This window comes from Zeugodacus cucurbitae, chromosome 3 (assembly GCF_028554725.1).
Source record: "Zeugodacus cucurbitae isolate PBARC_wt_2022May chromosome 3, idZeuCucr1.2, whole genome shotgun sequence".
Lineage (NCBI taxonomy): Eukaryota > Metazoa > Arthropoda > Insecta > Diptera > Tephritidae > Zeugodacus > Zeugodacus cucurbitae.
In genome coordinates this window covers 5,800,913-5,820,288 of record NC_071668.1, presented here as the reverse complement: position 1 = coordinate 5,820,288, position 19,376 = coordinate 5,800,913, and the positions used below count along the sequence as shown (strand labels likewise).

Here is a 19,376-nt window from a genome sequence, read left to right as displayed (position 1 = left end):
TTTTTAGAAACCGCCATTTTGTCAAAAAATTTTATTTTGCTTATTCCTTCGATTAAATACTAGATTTAACATTATTTTAACGAAATCTGTTTGGTTTTTTAATTTCATATGATCCAGTTCCGAGATATAGTGGTCACCGCAAAACGTCTTTTTTGAGAGGAGCTCCTGGAGATCAGCTTTAGCTCTTTTTCAAATAAATATTTTTACTAGTACTAAGTCTTAAAATACAGTTAAATGATACCATAATATGTGTATAAATTATTGGATCAATAAATTAAAAAGTTTTCTCAGAAATTCTGAAAAAATCACTTTTTTTCGGCCGTCTAACTGTATATAACCCCTTTACTGTAATAGACAAATATAGAAATATTTGCAAAAATAAACAATTTTACACAAAAGTTTTCATGAGTTTTCTCATATTTTGCGGTTTTTTAGTAGTGAAATTATAGAATTGGCTGCCTTTATGATATTTAATTATTTATTTACTTTAACTATATAATCATTAAACATAATTTACCAAAATGTAGCATGCGAATTTGTTTGGGAAATGCGAAATTTACTATTTGATTGCTGCAAAAAAATTTTAGAATTGAATTGCATTTTTTAGTTTACATAAAAATTATAAATATTTTATATATATTTATATATATTTTCAAAATTAACAAAATTATGTTGAAAAAATGTTAATTAATACAAAATATTACTTATTACAATATTTTAATTATTAAAAAGAAATAATTAAATTACAAAATTAATGAATGAAAATTGTTTGTATTATTTAAAGCACATGATTGAATACAAAGAAAACCTTCGAATATATAGCTTTATTAACTAATTTTGTTGCTCATTATATATTGTTTTCATTAGAAAATCTTTGAACTTTTTAAAAATCTAGGAACTTACAAATATATATCTTTTTAATTATTTAGATAGTTATATTTATAACTTCAACAGTTAGAGCAAGCTCCTCAAGGGTGTTCTTAACAGTCGCTCATCAAAGAATAGTGTTCAAAAACATTTAGTTAAATAATTTTTAAAGCAGTGAGATACTTTTTAAGGTATCTATAAACTATATATTATAACATTTCCAAAATATCTACATAAAATAATCATCTTGTCTGCCAAAGATTGCGCTCAACACGTTCATTATACTCCTCCCCATTTAATATATTTACCTATAACTATAATTTTAACTAGTATATAAACAGTCCTTCCTTTTTGATAGATAATTACATGCCACTCAGGATTTAATATATTTAACTATATTTACTGTATCAAAATTATTAGTAACTCAATCCAATATCATACATATAAACCAAAATGCTAAGGCTGTATCATATTTGTATTTAACTAGTTTTCAACGTGAACAAAGTGAAAGCTGATTAAAATTGCAAAATACCGCTACAAGTTATTGCTAAATAATTGTGAGTTTGCAAACCAATAATTCCATTACTACATTACATTTTATTAGAATTGAATTGCAATGCAAGAACGCGCGCCAAAGCTTAGTTCATACACATTTATTTCACAGTAAGATAATGATAAGCGCTCGCATTGGGCGATGTACAGCAATAACTTACTTTGTATAAAAACCAACACGCCGACACTTGTACATAATTATATTTATATATAACCAACCACAATCATAGTATGAAGTGCATTTTGGAAAAATAAATAAACTCTCTGCTTTCATCGAGTTCAATAGTAGCTATGTCATTCATTCATATTGCCAATAGTAGTAGTGCAATTCAAGCATTCGTGCATTCTCCACCAACCGCTTTTCACTTGATGAAACCGACATCATCAGTAGTTACAACCGTTTCACACATAATGTACTCGTACGCTCCCTAAGTTATACTCTTAAACACGCCACATTCCATAACTCACGGCCAGCTACCAGCCGCTATCCTACTGTATATGTATGTTCTTCACCCATCGTCCACCGTCCATCACTCATACACTCGTTCGTGCTTACGGTGCAGCAACAGTCAGCCTCACGTTTTTAAATGCAACGACTATGAGTTAACTGAGTTTACTGTATTTCTTACAAGCAAGCCTCTGCGCAAAGTAAAATGTCAAAATGCTTTTATTGTTGTTGTTAAAGAATTTACAGCCATTTCTCACTTGAACACAGTTTTTATTAAAATCGAATTTTCTTTCTCTTTCTTTTTTACGTTTCTTTTACGCAAATGAAAAAAATAACAACACAAAAAAATGTAAAAACACAAAAATACTAAACTTTCAAAAAAAATGATATTCCTACACTTGCTAAAATTTTTAATAAAAAAATAAAAAATAATAAATACTACTCTTCGCAACAAAAAAGGACATTACGAGCAATTTACCGCCAGTGCAAACCGTCGACGACGTCAGCGCCAGCAACAGCTGTCGACAGCAAGAGCAACTGCAACTGCAGCAGCAAAAGCAACCGTTATTGTTGCAGAGTCGCATACAACCTCCTGCACAGCTGCTGCTTACTGAACAAAAACAACAGCAACAGCAGCTACTATCGTGCAAATCAACATATTCCACTTCCAACAACACCACCACCAACAACTCGACCACCACTTGCACCAACACCACCACCACACCCACCATACCCCAACCACCAGCAATTAACCCAACGAAGTCCATTAACACACCCATATCCGGTGGCAGCAACCCCTTTACCAATACACCGGCGCCACTACCATTACGACAACAAAATCAAAAAGTTATCACAAGATCACAATCATCGAAAGTTATACAAGAGTTGCAGCAATTGCACCATAATAACAACAACTATCAACAACAGCAACAACCACATTCGCACTCTATCCACCAATTAAAGCAACAACAATCACTGCCGGCCACCCTACATCCACCGCAATCGGTTAACGGCAGTCATCATCCGCCGCCCTCGAAGTCCGTCTCGATACTCGTGTATAAAACGTTGAATACGGTCTTCAAGAGCAGTCGCAAGATCATTGTGCGCGTTTGTGAGGTTGCCAGCGCGAAGAAATCATTCACAATGTTCAAATTCAATAAAGCGGCCGCGCAAAATCGCGCCGAAAATCGGGCGAATGCCTGCACCGGACACGATCAGTTTGTTCGACCACCAGTGCCCGAGAAGTGAGTGTGAAAGTGAAATGATTACTTTTTCAGTGTAAAAATTAGCGTGGTGGGAAGTTTTGAGATTAGTATCAAATGACTATATGTAGGTCCAAATTTATGGAATATGATTAATATGCCCAGTACTATAGTAACACTCGAAAAACTATAATTTACTTACAGTTTTAGGTACAAATATATACATCTATAGTCAAAAAATTATGAGACATCTTCGTTGCTTAAGATTATATTTCCGCATTTCTCAGGACCTTACCATATTTGAAGAAATTGAGCGGTGATCTAAAAAGATTTAGCAAAGACTTATTCGTCTGTGTTATTATTATAAAAAAACCTCATAGTCCAGAACATGAAGAATGTTCCAATCGTAACTCCATTGAGAATTTAGTATTGCAATAACTATTCATAAATCTTCAAAAATATAACGAAGTCTGATTACACCTTTTATAACCCAAGAACGACTCGACTGATTTTGATGATCTCTGATTTGTTGTATTCGTAACCACGCTGAATAGCAGAAAAATCATTAAAATTTTAGAAAGATTCAAAAGAATTATTCAGAAAATTAAGTAATAATAAAATTGCAAATATTTGCGTCTCAATCAATCCATGGATAGATCAGCTAGTTTATTTGTAAATCAAGCAATACCTGATTGAACAGTCTTAAGATTTTGAGAAGAGAGCAATGGAGCAACTCTATAGCCTTTGAGATGATTTTGAATGAATAAGATAAGTTTTTATGTACCGAAATCAAACTTCCCACCACTGTTTGAAAAAAAAAAATAATAACAATTTCAATGAAACAAATTAATAACGAATTCCAATTTTAAATTACTCTCCATAATCATTTGTAAAATGCATGCAATTAAACAACAAATGAAAACCCCAACAAAAAAAAACACAACGCCAAACAATCAAACGAAATCGCAGGAAAGTTAAACACATTATGAAGAAATTACACAAACAAAATGGACTGAAACGCTCCAATTCAGCGATCGAATTTGACGTGTCCGCGCTCACAGCCGCCAATCGCCGGCACATCTACAGCAGGTAAGTCTTTTTTAGCTGACCAATGAACGACATTTCTGCCCATAAACTATTTTGATTTTTGTACTATTTTTAATTTCAACTTCACACCACTTTGTATCACTTTGAATTTTGTATAATGGAAAAAATAAACAAATGAATCTCTCACTTAGTTATTTTATTAGTTTATGCCAATCACCTTTTTTGATCAAATACCATAAACAAATTTGAACCAAACACATGTTTTTGAAATAACAAAAAAAAAAAATACCACAATTCGAACGAGTTCAGTTTTTGAATTGATCTTCTAATTTGTGTGTGTATTTTCTTTGTTCTGTTCTTTGTTTCTTTCGTGTTTTGTTTCACATCGATGCAAACAAAATTGTTCTCTTGCAGCAATCGCTCGGCCAGTTCGGAACAAGATAATTCAGATCAGTCCGAGCACTCGGAAAAATCACCATTGGTTAGCGCGAGGTTAGACAATCTAGCTAGGCTATTTTTTAGCAAATCGATGCCAGCGGAAACCGGAAGTAGAGATACCATAGATTCTGTGCTAACGACAAGGTTGCATTTTCTATACTTTCTAACCTCAAAAATCAAAAAAAAAGGCAACAAATTATTGGTTTAAGTTCTCTCTCTCTCTCTCTATATCTCCAAACTATCCTAACTACTATTTGTATGCTATGTAAATTTATTGGATTTTATTGAGAACGTACTGTAACGAGTATTGAAAAATGTATTGCTATAACTTGAAATTGAATTGAAATAAGTTGAAAATCTCTATTAACTACATGTATATAAATATTTTTTAACTTTTATTATGTAAGAAGTCTTAACGCAGATGAAGAAATGGTTTTCCCTTGTTACAAACATATCTTATTGTACATATATATTTACAATAAATTTAAACACTCTTCGTAATATTATACTCCAACACTAAAGACCACACACTTTACAATGAAATTGTATTTTTAATTTTTTGAATTTTCACAACACTTTGCACTTATTAAAGCCTCATTTGTAGTGGTGCACTTTATGGTTAAATAACTGTATATATCTATTATGAATGTATATATGTATGTGTATGTATTTATATTTGTATATGGCACCAGCATGTTTTAAACTTAAGCTTTCAATGTACTTTCACACAATGCTTCTTAAATTTTGTTTGTTTTTTCTTCAAATATGATATCAGTACTTGGTATGAACTAAATATAAGTATAGTGGTGTTGAGATACTTATATAAATTAAGTTTTAACGGAGTTCAGCTAGCAAGAACTAAACTAAATAATTGGAATGTATATAAGAAAATTATAAAAAAATATCAATTGAAATATTTTTGGTAAGTAATGGTATTTAGGCCAAAAAAGGGTTTGCGGCTTTCAAATATTCATCAATCAATTGACACTACAGTACATATTTCAAAATTAAAGCGTTTAAATAGCTTTAATCAGCATAATTTATTAAATACACTTTCGGCGAAAGAATAATTCGACAAAATACTGTAGAAAATTGTTAATATAAATTCTTAAATAACAGTATGGAGATCACTGCTAACAAATTACTCCAATTAAATTGGTAAACAATTGGATGTTAGTGATTAATTGGAGGTTTTCAAATCACAAACAATTCACCAATAAATTCGTTAGGGTTATAGCCGAATCGCACAGCCAAATTAATTTAATACATTTAGTTTATAATTGAGAAATCAGTATTTGGCTTTCGCACAGCCGGCAACTCGATTAACGATCAGCTGTTACACATTTTTGGTTTTGCTGTTCTAAGAAGTTAATAAGCTTCATCAGCTAATAGCTATTTTATCAATAAACATAATCAAAATTACAACGTCTAACCCGCAGAGCTGCATTCCAGTTTCAACTGGATTTGTATTCGATTAAAAATTAATTTAGTTAAATAAGATTTTCCTTTTGAATGGTAAATCGTTCTAAATCAGCGCTTTAATCGAGCAAAGGTCGGTTAATTGTTCAATTAACTACTGTGCGAAAAGGCTATTCGACTCTACATATCTTAGAAGATTTACATATAAATACTAAGAAAAACATTCCATTAATCCGTATGAAATTATAAAAGTTTAAATTTTGAATTTCGTTAAACTTCTTTGTTAAAACTTTGTACAAATTTAATTTTAGAAATGTATATAAATTATGTTAGAAACTCTTCAAACACATGACCTTTTTAGAAATCTAACTACATAGATAAAAAGAGTATTCACAAAGTGACATATGACATCAGCGCTTGACAATCAAAGTGACAAGGCGCTTCACTACAACAAAAAAAAAGAACAATTATACATTTCGGTATTAATCCGAATTATATCTTATGTATATTAGCATAACATTACATAAATACATATGTACATATATGCGGCATAAAATTAGCACAAGGTGTGTCTGAATATACATGAAGGTATATAACATACGACACATACAGAAATTTTAGCAAAACTCTACACACACCTATGGCACAATGGCATACGGCACTGAGCAAGGCACAAACACACACACACACGAAGAGCTTACTTACACAAGCACAAGTACATGCTTATGTCACGTTTGTTCGAACAATGCGCATAACTTAGCATAGCACAGCGAACGTATGAGTGTATGATAAGATCGAGCACGACATGGTATTCAAATTTCATTTTATTATCTCATAATCGGTTGAGTTTAGTTGAGTGTAGACAATATGTAGTAGAGGAATAGAAGGAAAGCTGCAGAGAAGGTGACAGTATAGAGTATATATTATAGCAATGAAATTTCACACTTTTAAGTGTAGTGGATTAAAATTACTGTTGTAAGGCAGTTTAAGTAAGTTCTGAATCAAAAGTTTGAAATTTTTTATCCGATATTGGTCACAGCAGTTGCCTTAGCTTATCTATAGTTGCAAAAAGTTGTTGATATTACAATTAATACATGAAAAAAAAAATTTACTAAATTTAGAGTACGATTTTTTGAGACTAATGTCAAATATCTTTATATAATTTTAATGAAAAATTCAAAAATTACAAATTTCAAATTTTACAGTTATTAACAGGTATCTAGGGGCTTAAGACATTCGGGGTATGTTCAAAATTTTTTCAAAAATAAATACGAGAAATTACAAGCATACGAGAAATTGAAAAGAGCCAAAGGCTACCACACAAATCGAGAAGCGTTTCATTAATGTAGACGAATGAATAAAAGTTATTTTCAAAAAACGAAAATTCCCGTTATTTTTTGAACACACCACGTGTCTACTAAAATATTTATGTATTTTCTAAACTAAGATATTTCAAGGTGACAGCACCATATTCTTTTTATTTTTTTGAGATTTTTTCTCTATATTATACCTACAACTCTTAAAAAATTTAAGGCAGTCATTTTTAATAATTACTTTTCGACGCCTTTCCTTTACTCCCTTTTCCATTCAGTTTCAGTGCAGTTTTATTTAATTACATTTTTTACAAAGATTTTAATTTATTTAATCATTTCTTTATTCATATTTTTTGTTGCAAAATTTACCACTCGCAGTAATGCAATTTCGCACTGTCTCTTCCAGCTGTCGGCTGTCTTTTCCGTTATTTCACAAACGCAAGCAACATTTTAAATGCAGTAAAGCGCACACACACTTATACATACATACAAATATGGCGATGTTTGCTTACATAACATAGGAGAATATATATCACAAAGATAACGGAGCACAAAAAGCATACGAATTCAGTGAAAAATTTATGAATATTTGTACGCAACTGAATGCGCGGCCAAAAATTGGCATTTTACTGGGCATAACCGTTATTTTTTCTCTCTGCCTTTTATTTACTCTACATACATACATAAATCTGTATATATTGTATATATGTGAATTGTGTGTACATATGTATGTATCTCTGAAGTGCACATTTCTTCAGCCACCGAGTTCAAGGCTGTTGTTAGTCATTCATATGAATAATTTAAAGTTATTCACTATTCATGCTTGAAAGAAAATGCGCCTATCGCCATTCCTGCTTGGCTGCCTCTATGTAGTATGTGACTCGGTTGTTTTTTCTTGTGACTGCGGATATTGTTTGCAGTTAATGTGGCGCTTGCTGCCAAAGGCGCTTTTGGTTGATTTGCCAACACAAACGCACAATTGCATGTACTTACATACACAAACAAATATATATATATAAATATATATTTACATTCAACTGCATTTACAAAGTATATAAAAATCATTTGTTTGCGTACGCACCAGTCGCCTTCGCAATGTTATTTTTTTTTGTGTGGGCTCGCAGAGGCGCCAAGGATTTTCACACTTAACCAACGACTCGTGCAGTGTATTAAGCCGCCAGTAAATATGGACTGGCCTCTACAATGTTTTCAAACTTTTATTCATTTCTTTAACTCACTGAAATTCCTTTGTAGTTATTTGTGCTCACAGTATGTCTATAATTTACTGAGTTGGTCAAAATAGATGGTAAAAATTGGTGTGTTCAAAAAATAACGGGAATAGTTAAAATTTCACGGTTTTGAAGATTTCAATGGTAAAATTTTTTCTCGTGAATTCTTGACGGCAAAGATGCCCCAGCCTCCATATTCAACAGACATTACTTCATGTGACTTTTTCTTATTTCCAAAAATAAAGAGAGCCTTAAAGGACCGTCATTTCACAAGCATACGTGAGATCGCTGAAAGAGCCAAAGGCTATCCCAAAAATCGAGTTCGAACGCGGACTATTTTGAAGAAGACGACATAAATGTAGACAACTGTACACGACTGAATATTTATATTTTTTCAAAAAACAAAAATTCCCATTATTTTTTGAACACACTACATATTCCAAAAGGTGCCAATAAAAAATGTTCCAGTGCGTTTAAGTAACGCAAATAAATATTTATTCAGGGTTAAAATGGCTACTAAAAAATAAAAAAAATATTGCAAAAATTCTTTAGGTTTTTAATATAGGAAATATTTACTTAATTTCTTTGATTGAAACGAGCAGTTGAAGTAACAAAAAAAATATATTTTTTATTAAAGTAAATATACATACTACGTCAAAATATTTCATACTGATGGCTTTTGATGTCGCTCGCTTTTTCTACTCGCCATTTTTTATAATATACGCACAGTGCTGAACAATTTTTAGCTAATTAATTTTCACTCCACACAGACTCAGCTTTTCGTAAAACACAAAATTCGCACACAAATATTTTTCTACAAAATATTTACATTTTTTCTCTACACAAACTACTTTGCCTAAATACATATGTGTTTTGCTGCTCTATGTTTTCTTAATAATATATGTTTCAACTCATAAAAAATACATAAAAAATTGTATATGTTTGCTCATAAATAATATTAAAATGAATGTAAAATTTTTCCAAAAAAATTTTAAAAATTTCTTCAAACCTCTACATGTCACTAAAGTTAGTAGCACATGCTAGAATATGAATGTCAGCGCAGAAAAACGAAAACGAAAATTGAGACAGACTTGCTCAATTTACAGGCATTTGAAATTTTAATAAGTTAATCTAACCAAATAACGAGAGTTTGTGTTTAGCCAACGCGTATGGTTGCTCTTATTTTCCACTTCCGTTTCCGCTGTGCCATGCCGCCGCTGTGTGCCATCATTTGTCATCTGTTGTGCCACGCTGTCGTGTTGTGCTCCATGCTGTACTGCGTTGCCACTGTCGCTCATGCTCAACTGAGCTCGGTTGTACGCGGTATGTGAATGTCCAGTGGCAGCGCATAGCATGGCGATGCTTCTATGTTTATGTATAACAAATGCGCGGACAAGAAAAATATTTATATGTATCTCCATGTATTTTTTGTATCTAATATCACTGGAGACATAAATGAGACTTTGCCCGCGCATTGGAGACTGTTGATTTTTATTAAGCGCAGGAAGTTTGTGGGTTCGTTCGAGGGCCATGGAAATGAATGCAATTTCATAAAATAATTCTCTGAAAAATTACATCTGCGAATAATTGAAAATTCAAAATTGAAAATTTATATTTTTTAAATAATTCATATTTGAAATTATGCAAATTTAATACCAAAATAAATATCAAAAAAATTTCAAATTTTGAAAATTGGGTTTAATGAATTTTTGTCTCAATTCCAAAAACCCAAACGCCCCACACACTTCCACGCCTCGGAATTATAAACGCCAGTGAACAGCATTTGCCGAATACAGCATACAGATTTTTTTACAAAACATTATTAAATTAAGTTTTTCTTAGATTTAGTAAATAATTACAATATATTTTATAAAAAATTTCAAAAAAAAGAAACTGCAAAAATTTTACTGTTATATAATATGTTATTGAAATTAGTTATCGTTATCGAAATTATCTAGCTAAAATTTCTATATATTTTTAAAGACACTGCCCCCCGTACCACCCCTCCCACAAAATCAATTAAATATAGCGTTATACCGTGTATTTCTATTATTTTGTCCATCGTCGCCAACACATCCCATTCCTTTTGATCCCACCAACTACCACGCTTTATAGTAACCAACGCTACCGTTTAAGCCAGTGTTTTTGCCGCATTTTCGAAAATTCTATTCAACTTTTGCAGGCCAAATCTAAAATATCAATACTCGGCGTTGGATAGTGGCAATGGCATTGTGGAGCGTAGTCCACGTGAGCGTGCCCAGCGTGAACGCGCCCTCAACGCGCTGTCGGAGTGGGTGCAGAACTCGAATGGCCGTTACGAGATAATCGCACATTTGGATGAAATTGGTTCGCGGCATGGCAAGAATTGGTTTCTCGTGACCGATGCGACGGTGAGTTTAGCAGTTATCATTGAGCGTAATTGACTAATTTCCATTTTATATAGGTACGCACGGATCGTTTGCTGACACTATTGCCACTCCCACCGGACTGTGTCGCTTTCGAGGACTTGCCCGCCAATGAGAATCCAAAGCCGATGCTGATGGAATTACTCGGCTCACTGCATCATCCATATATTTATCCGATATTGGATTTGGGTTTTCTGCAGCTTGGCTCAAGCAATTTCGCTTGTCTGGTGACGCCATTCAATTCACGTGGCAGCTTAAAGGATTTAATTTATAGGGTAAACCATACATAAAATCCATGAAAAAAACACTCGTGTTTATATTGTAACACACGCGCAGGTGGTTTGCCGCCATTAAGACACATATATATGTACGTATGTAAGAGTACAACACATGCATGTGTTCTCACATAATTATACATATATATCTACGTGTGTTGCAATGGCATTGGCCTCAAGTGTACTTCATTTATTTTAGTCCGCTTTGCAGCAATTATTATCCTTTTACACTATTTCATACAGTTTACTTTTGCATTTTCATTTATTTATTTCTGTTTTTTTTGTTCTTTTTTTTCTTTCTTCTCTTTTAAATCCACTTTAATTGCATGCCGCTGCAGGCGCAATGGAACGAACCATGGGCACGCAAATACACACGCAAACCCAACGGTTTGCCCGTCTCGCAAGTTCAACGGCTGGGCCGACAAATCTTGGAGGCGTTGCTGTTTCTGAAAGAGCGCGGCTTCCCACTGCACGGACATTTGCATAGCGGAAATGTGATTCTACAAAATGGCGCCGCCAGGTGGGTACACTTCACTATATATAAATTAATTGCTCTCATATGGGCGCTTTCACATATGTCGCATACTCGCATGTCGTCAAAGTGCATGAATTATGAGTTTCGACACAGAAAAAGGTAAAAAAGGTTAAAAAATAAAGCTATGACGATTCAATAAATAAACCCTAAATACTCAGAGGAGGTTAACGTGGAAAGCGCAAGTTAATGCTTAAGCCTTTTTAGTGAAATTTATAATTAAATATTTAAAAAATCCACAGAAAAGTTGTTACTCAAAGCAAAGAGTATCAAAACTGGAAATCACAGAACCTTGTCGCTTCTCTTTCTAAACCGTAACTGCCTTTGAGCACACATTCACCACAATATTGCCCAAATCATAGAACAATTATGAATACATGTTTATATATTTTGGATATGCAGATAGGGTCATAAATGGCTGAATGCAAAGGAACTATGTTCTGCAAATGTCTGTTGCCGACAGTCACCCTGTTAACTAAATATTAGAGCACTTTAACTTGCTGAGTGTGTCACAAAAACTAGGTTAAGCCTCTCCAACTAACAAACAACGTCGAAACTAGAAATGCAAAATGCAAATTCTAAGTACAAGTATGAATATGCAATTTCATTTAGGTTTTAGCATTTTCAAGCAACTTGTAAACAATTGAAATTAATTATGACAAAGGTGTGGTGTCTTCTATGTAGCATAGTTGTTGGTGGTCTGTTGTGATTATGCAGAATTTCAGTCCGTATGATAAAACTAAATTAGCAAAACGCCAGTTTGTTAGTGCAAATTGTTTATTTTTTGCCACAAGACCAAGTGAATATCTCTAAAAGTGGTAATAGAGGAGTGTTCAAAAAATAACGGGAATTTTAAAATTTCAAATTTTTTAATTTTTATTGATATTATCAACCCTATCCTGTGCACTTTACAAATTCAACAAATTTCTAATTTGTAAAAATTTGAAATTTATGAAGCATTTCGTATTGTGTGTCTAAAATAAAAAGCTCTTTTCTTTATAAGTAAAAATAAAATGTCTCGTTGTGGATAGTTGCAAAAGTGAACTTGTTGCAATGGAGATATTTTACTTTTGTCGTTATTTCTTTAAAAAGAGGAAAAATGTGAACATGTTGATGGCTCGCGTAAGTTGAGCCCGCGTTATATTAAGAAGTTTATTTTTCCCTTTTTTGTATAAAAAAATGAAGATAATGAGGGTAACTTTGAGAACATTGTTTTCTCTGTATTAGATACGATGACAGCTTAGCAAATTTTTGTCAATAATGAACAAAGATTTCGTAGTCCCAAAAAACTTTTCTGAAGCTAAACATAACTACGAACTCAATCAAAATTGCATTCCAAATACTTTTAAATATATTATAAAGGACATATGGATATGAATTATATTATGTAGTATTTTATGGCTTTGCACTCCCTGTTTGGTTGGGGAGGCTAACGAGGCTCTGGCGACCGAGTAAAGATGGTATAACCGTATCATCTATATAGAGTAAATGGGGTTGTAAAACCAAACCAAATACTTTGAAAGGCTTCAGTCGATATCTCGACATCAGAATCGGATAGATAGGCTGATAACCGGTCAATCGTAAACCAAACTTATTAATGAAGCCACAATGAAGAAGGCTCGGTTAAAATAAACACTCATCCAAATAACGACCTTATGCATGCAAAATAGGGCCAGATTCGGAACATGGAATATTTGAGCACTCTCAGAAACTTCACGTCTAGACCAAGAGAAAATGATTTATTTTGAAATTTAAGTTAAATTACTAACTATTTTGCAACAAATATTGAAATGCATGTGAAAACGTAATTCAAATAAATTTTTCAATTCAATTCAATATAATTGGACAGAAATCAGCTGTTTCTGTTTACATTGTTTTGTTTCCCACACGTGTGGGGAAAAGCTATGCGATCTGAAGCTTTTTATTTTATCAAAATTGCCACAGAATACCAAAAAAATTATTACTTGATAAAAATCTGAAAATATTTTCGATTTTTTTGTTATTTTGTCAAGTGCACAGAATAGGGCTGTATATGTACATGCCCCTGAAGTGCGATAAAAAAAATTATCAGCTGTATTTATTGCATTCTTTGCATAGACAAAATCGCTTAAAGAGCTAAAGATTATTTCAACAATCGAGTTTGAGATGTATTTCGACGAATAAAATAACCGCTGGCATGAGCACATAATATCGAATGGGAACTATTAAAGTCAAATAACATTAATGTAGACGAATAAATAAATATTTTTTTCAAAAAACGAAAATTCCCGTTATTTTTTGAACACACCTCGAATCCGAAATTCCAAAAATTTTTATTTTTAAAAATGAAAACAAAAAAGTCAAGATTAGGTGTCCATGAAATTATAGATATTTATTAATAAGTCATAGTCTATTCATATCTTTGGAGTCCACAGAACCCAATCTATGACAAAACTGTGTAACTTTGGAAAACTGCTGGGACCATTCAGTATCCATCTACAATTGTGTAAAATTTAGACTGCAAACTCTGTAGGATTTGGATTAGATTACTTTATATAGATCAACTTCTTCACTTGTTTACCAAGTACACTTATTAAATAGAGTATTCGACTCACTGGGCGTATAAGCAACATTTTGCTCGTCCATATAAAAATAAAAGTTTTATATATAATAACTGAAAATATATTTTTTTAAATTAAAACAAATTTCGTTTAACATATTTGCAACATTTTACTTTCATAGACTTTCCGGCCTCGAGAACGGTCTGCTCGGTCTGAGTTCGCGCATTAATGCTGTCATGTGGTCGCGCAGTACAACAGAAATCGAAAATGTAGATATCATTTGCTTCGGTCATTTATTATATGAAATGTGTACCGGTCAAGAGATGACCACACCCAAACCGTCCATGCGGGTGCTCGAAATGGAATTAGAGCATTACCCACAGGTGAGTTGAAACTAGAGATTTATTTCTTTATTTTTAGAATGGAATTAAGAAACCAAAATTGAAGAGAACGGTATATTTATACTTTATCAACACTCTTTTGCGTTGATTATTTTCGTAATAGATTTTAGATGTACTTGGCTTAATATTCGAACCGCCAAGCGGTGTTTGCCCCTCCGTCGAAGACCTAGTCTTATGTGATCTCTTCAGAAGCATCGATTTGCGTGAATTACGTGGTCCATGCTTTAGCGTAAGTAACTGAAAAGCATAAACTGACAATAAATATATATAACTTTATGATTTCATTGATTTCAACAAAAAAAATTATATGCTGTATAGACAATCAAGCCGAGCCTTAGCAGATCCACACTAAATCTCTTGTATGCCGTTAAGAAGCGCCAGTGTGCATCGCTCGGTAGTTCACTTAGCGAAATGAGCTCACCTAGCACACCGCCATCAACGCCACGCGACGGTCGACGCGGGTAAGTGTTTATTTAAATAGACACACCAACACCAACACACACAGACACACGCGCACACACTTTCGCCGGCATATTTAAGCGCAAACATAAAAAACTAACCCAGATATCAAGCGCCAAATATCAATTTTCATTATTAAAATCTTAACAAAGGAAAGTAATGTATCTCGGTATTATTATGTAGCATCTCACCCACAGGCACCCATTCAATGTAATAGAATCATATGCAAACACACCTCATACACACACATATCAATCGTCTCTGACTGGCATCTATCTTACGCATAACTATTTTCTAGCTCTCCTCTGCAATTTTTCATATTTCTATCACCTTCACAAACACGAAATTTTCCTGTAATGTCATTGTTAGCTCTATGCTGAAATAACTTCTCGTTGTTCGTTCGCCATTCATCGTATCTATTCGTAAGTTCATTTGTGTGTGTGTGCAGTCATCGTCATTCCCCTCATCCTTTTGCGTACATTCTCATCATATATTTATATTGTAGTAATTTCTTTGTGTTTTGTCAGTGTAAATTTTTTATTTAGTGTTTGCTGATTATTCGCATAAACCTGTCGTCCTGTCGTGTCCCAGCAAACAAAGTGTGAAGAGCAGTCGATTGTGGCGCGTCCTTAGCGTACTCTACTCCGCTTATCTCAGCTATAAAAGTACTTCGCAAAGCATCTCAGTTAATTAACAGCAAAATTCAAAATTTTATGAGCTTTAAATCCGAAATAAAGCAAAATTGAAAGCGCTCAACCGCGCAATTTTGGCATATTTTCTAACAAATTTTAGTTTCTCCAATCATCATTATAAAAAGATAAATTTCATTTATATTTTATATAGGGTGTTAAGAGGTATACAATATCTTAAATTAATAACGGCCAAATCATTCCCACTGATCAGTAGGAAACTATCAGATATTTTATTTGGGATATAAGGTACCCTATTAAAGGAAAAGCTTCATAAAGAACAGTCGCCATACGTCCGAAATTGGGATCTGATGCGGTTTGAAACATACATTTGTATTTTGAGAAAACTCGAGGAAAATGTGCTATGCCTCCACAGGGTTTCTTCGCCTTTGGCACTACAACTATGTGTCGGTCTCTAAACTTGGCCTAAAGTTGCCTCTGTACTTTGCGAAGTCACCTTAGTGATACATCCCAAGTGTAGACAGGTCCCTATGCCTTAAGAGACCATTGTATACATGTCCGTCCTTGCTTGGCACAACCAGCGCATTCATTAGATGTTTATGCGCTTTACTATATCCATGTGGACGTAGAACTCATATAGTTCATGATTCCATCTTCTTCGGAATACATCGCTCAAGCGAACGACTTTAAAAATCATGCGGAGAACAGTTCTCTCGAATGATTCAAGTCTTTCTTATCTCGATTTGTCATAATCCATGTTTCTGCGCCGTATAATATGACGGGATTGTTGAGAGACTTATATAAAAATATGTTTGTTTCGAGAGTGGGATCTGATTCTCAATTGCCTATCGACCCCAAAGTAGCACATGTTGACAAGAGTTAGCCTGCGTTTGATATCCAGGCTTAGTTTGTAGGTGGTATTATGCTGGTTCCAAGATAAACAGAGTTTTTAACTTTTTCAAATTTATAGCTGACAACAGTGACGTAGTTGCCAAGATGAAGGAAATCTTTGTGTGAGTCCTCCCCGTACTTTGTCTTTCTGTATTAATACGATGTCTCAGCCTCCATATTCGCCCTAAATGATTCCGTATGACATTTCCTATTGGAAAAATCAAGAGCACCTTAAGGCAGTAGCCTGCTTTAGAAGCCGAAAAAAGCGTTTTTTTAGCAATTTTTCTTTTTTGAAAGGGGAGGAAATGATTGCGGTAAACGGAATTTGAAGACGATAGTGCACTATATTTAAGGCTTAAAAAACAATATTTATTATTAAAAAATATTGAAATTTTTTCAAAGTTGCAAGTATTTTTCTGGAGCGCCTGGAGTCTGCACTTGTAAATCGGTGCCGGTGATGGAGGTCGTGCGATGCGTCTGAAACAGTCGAACCAATTTTTTTTTTTTAATTTTTATAAGTTTCTTTTCTTTGTGAACTAAAAAAATACCGAAGAAGTTATAAAATTCCAAATTTTTTCGAAGTTTGAAAAAAAATTCACTTTTTTAAGAAAAAAAAATTGACTTTAAGTTGCAAAACAAGTAGTTTAAATAATACTTTTGTCCTTTTTAGTTCAAATAGAAGATAATTTAATACTGAAGCTAGATCACTTTGTTTTTTTTTTTCGATCGGACATATATTCTTTTTGCTATCGCCGACACCGTTTTCTAACACTTGTGAACATGAAAACTCGAGAAAACGCGATTTAAAGTTTTCGGTGATCATTCGCACCTGCTCGACGCTCGGCCACTAAAACTGCTCTAGCTTCGAAAATATGTCGAATTGGCCTCTGGAATTTTAAAGACATATTCTTGGATAGTTTTGGAAGAGATTTAAAACAAAACAAAAAAATCGATTTTTTGGAGCCTGTAAAGCAGACTACTGCCTTAAAGGCACGCAAGAAATCGCTGAAATAGCAAAATGCAATCCTAAAATTCGAAGTGAGAAGTCTTTCGAAGATTGGAAAAAACGCAGCCATAGTGATATGGAACGAGGACTATTTTGAAAACGACAACATTATTGTAGACGAATGAATAATATTATTTTCAAAAATCGAAAATTCCCGTTATTTTTTGAACACACCTCGTATGTACCCGTATAACTTAACCACTTTGTTTGCTGTTGGACACGCCGAATAAAATTTTTTCAAATACCAATTTTTGAAATGGTACACAAAATTTCATAAATTTGAATACGCTCAACTTATGTAGCTGTAACGTTAAAAATATGTGAGCATGTTTCTATGTTTTCTCTATTTTACTAAAATTAACTAAGATCTGTTCATTATTAAATGTTTGTTATGATTAGATAATAAACTTTGCTTACTAAACTAACTTAAAACCTTTAACACTTAGTAACTCAATAATGAATTTATGTTATTTATATTTAAAAATTAAATTTATAATTATGCATACAAAATTTGTGTTATTATTTACAAATACTCGAACATAATTGTTTTTAGATACCGTTTTATGATTATATTTTGCCTATGTTCAAACATTGTAGCCACATTTTACAATTAATTCAGATAATTATATGTTACCAAAATATATACAGTGCTCCAACTGCGCCCTATGAAGTCTTTCGTATGTACTAACATTTTTAGAAATGCATACAATTAAGCTCAATACAAATACAACAACAATCTCTACTATTTGTACTACTACTACTACTACTACTACTTATGGATGCAAAAATATATTACTAAATTGCCTATTTTGCGGTTTTGTTTTGCCACAATCAAATTCAAAAAATAAAAATAAAACTGGATACAGTACCTACTCGTACCTTCATAACAACAACAACAACAACTGACAAAACAACCCAACAGCCTATGTACCTCATCCTACCTACTACTAATTAAATCTTCTACTACTACTACTACTACTACATATAAATTTAATGTGCAAATATTAGAAACGAAGTGGTAAGTGTGATTTATTTTCTATATTATTAATATTCTTATATAAACAACACGCAATAAGAAAGCTATCACAACAACAACACACAAAAAACCAACAAACAAACAAAACACAAAACCAAAATTTTACTCGCAAAATTTATATGCAACATGCAATTGCAGCCAGTGTGTAAGAGAGTAGTAATAAAGTACAGTAAAATGTTTCATCTTCTTTTGTAATATTTTCAATTGATTTTTCTTTTATGATTTGTCTATGTAAAATTGTTGTTATTTTTGTAGTCATAATTTGTTGTTTAATTAGTTTCATTAAAAAAGTTATTGTTTGCCTCTTTCTGTTGGATGTTTCTTATATAAACTAAATTATTTAATGTGTTTTGTAATAAAATTTTCCTTAATCCCCAACAGTGTTGCATGCTTGCACTTTCTTTGTAGTAGAATTTTCAGACTTAAACGAAGTGTGTTCAAAAAATAACGGGAATTTTCAAAAACAAATTTTTGAAAAAATATTTATTATTCGTCTAAATTCATATTAATGTAAAATAAAAAAAATGTATTAATATAAAATAAAAAAAAAAATTTTAAAATATTTTTAAAAAATAAAAAAAAATTTATTAATATAAAATAAAAAAAATTTAAAAAAAATTAAAAAAAAATTCCCGTTATTTTTTGAACAAACCTTGTATAAGGATA

The 19,376-nt window shown here is 32.6% G+C and overlaps 1 protein-coding gene across 6 annotated transcripts in view; it reads left to right on the top strand.

The window, feature by feature from the left end:
- Window positions 1-19,376, top strand: part of LOC105214195 (formin-J) — a 70,237-nt gene that overhangs the window by 45,735 nt on the left and 5,126 nt on the right. For 2 of the 6 annotated variants that reach the window (XM_029041642.2, XM_054226534.1), the window contains exons 5-10: window positions 10,698-10,905; window positions 10,959-11,195; window positions 11,534-11,715; window positions 14,449-14,650; window positions 14,772-14,897; window positions 14,987-15,129. In XM_029041642.2, coding sequence (XP_028897475.2) covers window positions 10,698-10,905; window positions 10,959-11,195; window positions 11,534-11,715; window positions 14,449-14,650; window positions 14,772-14,897; window positions 14,987-15,129 — 1,098 coding nt within the window. Of the gene's footprint in view, window positions 1-2,326; window positions 3,112-4,038; window positions 4,159-4,530; window positions 4,699-10,697; window positions 10,906-10,958; window positions 11,196-11,533; window positions 11,716-14,448; window positions 14,651-14,771; window positions 14,898-14,986; window positions 15,130-18,540; window positions 18,693-19,376 lie in introns of all 6 variants that reach the window. The other 4 variants (XR_003752467.2, XM_029041640.2, XM_011187475.3 and 1 more) reach the window with 4 other exon arrangements.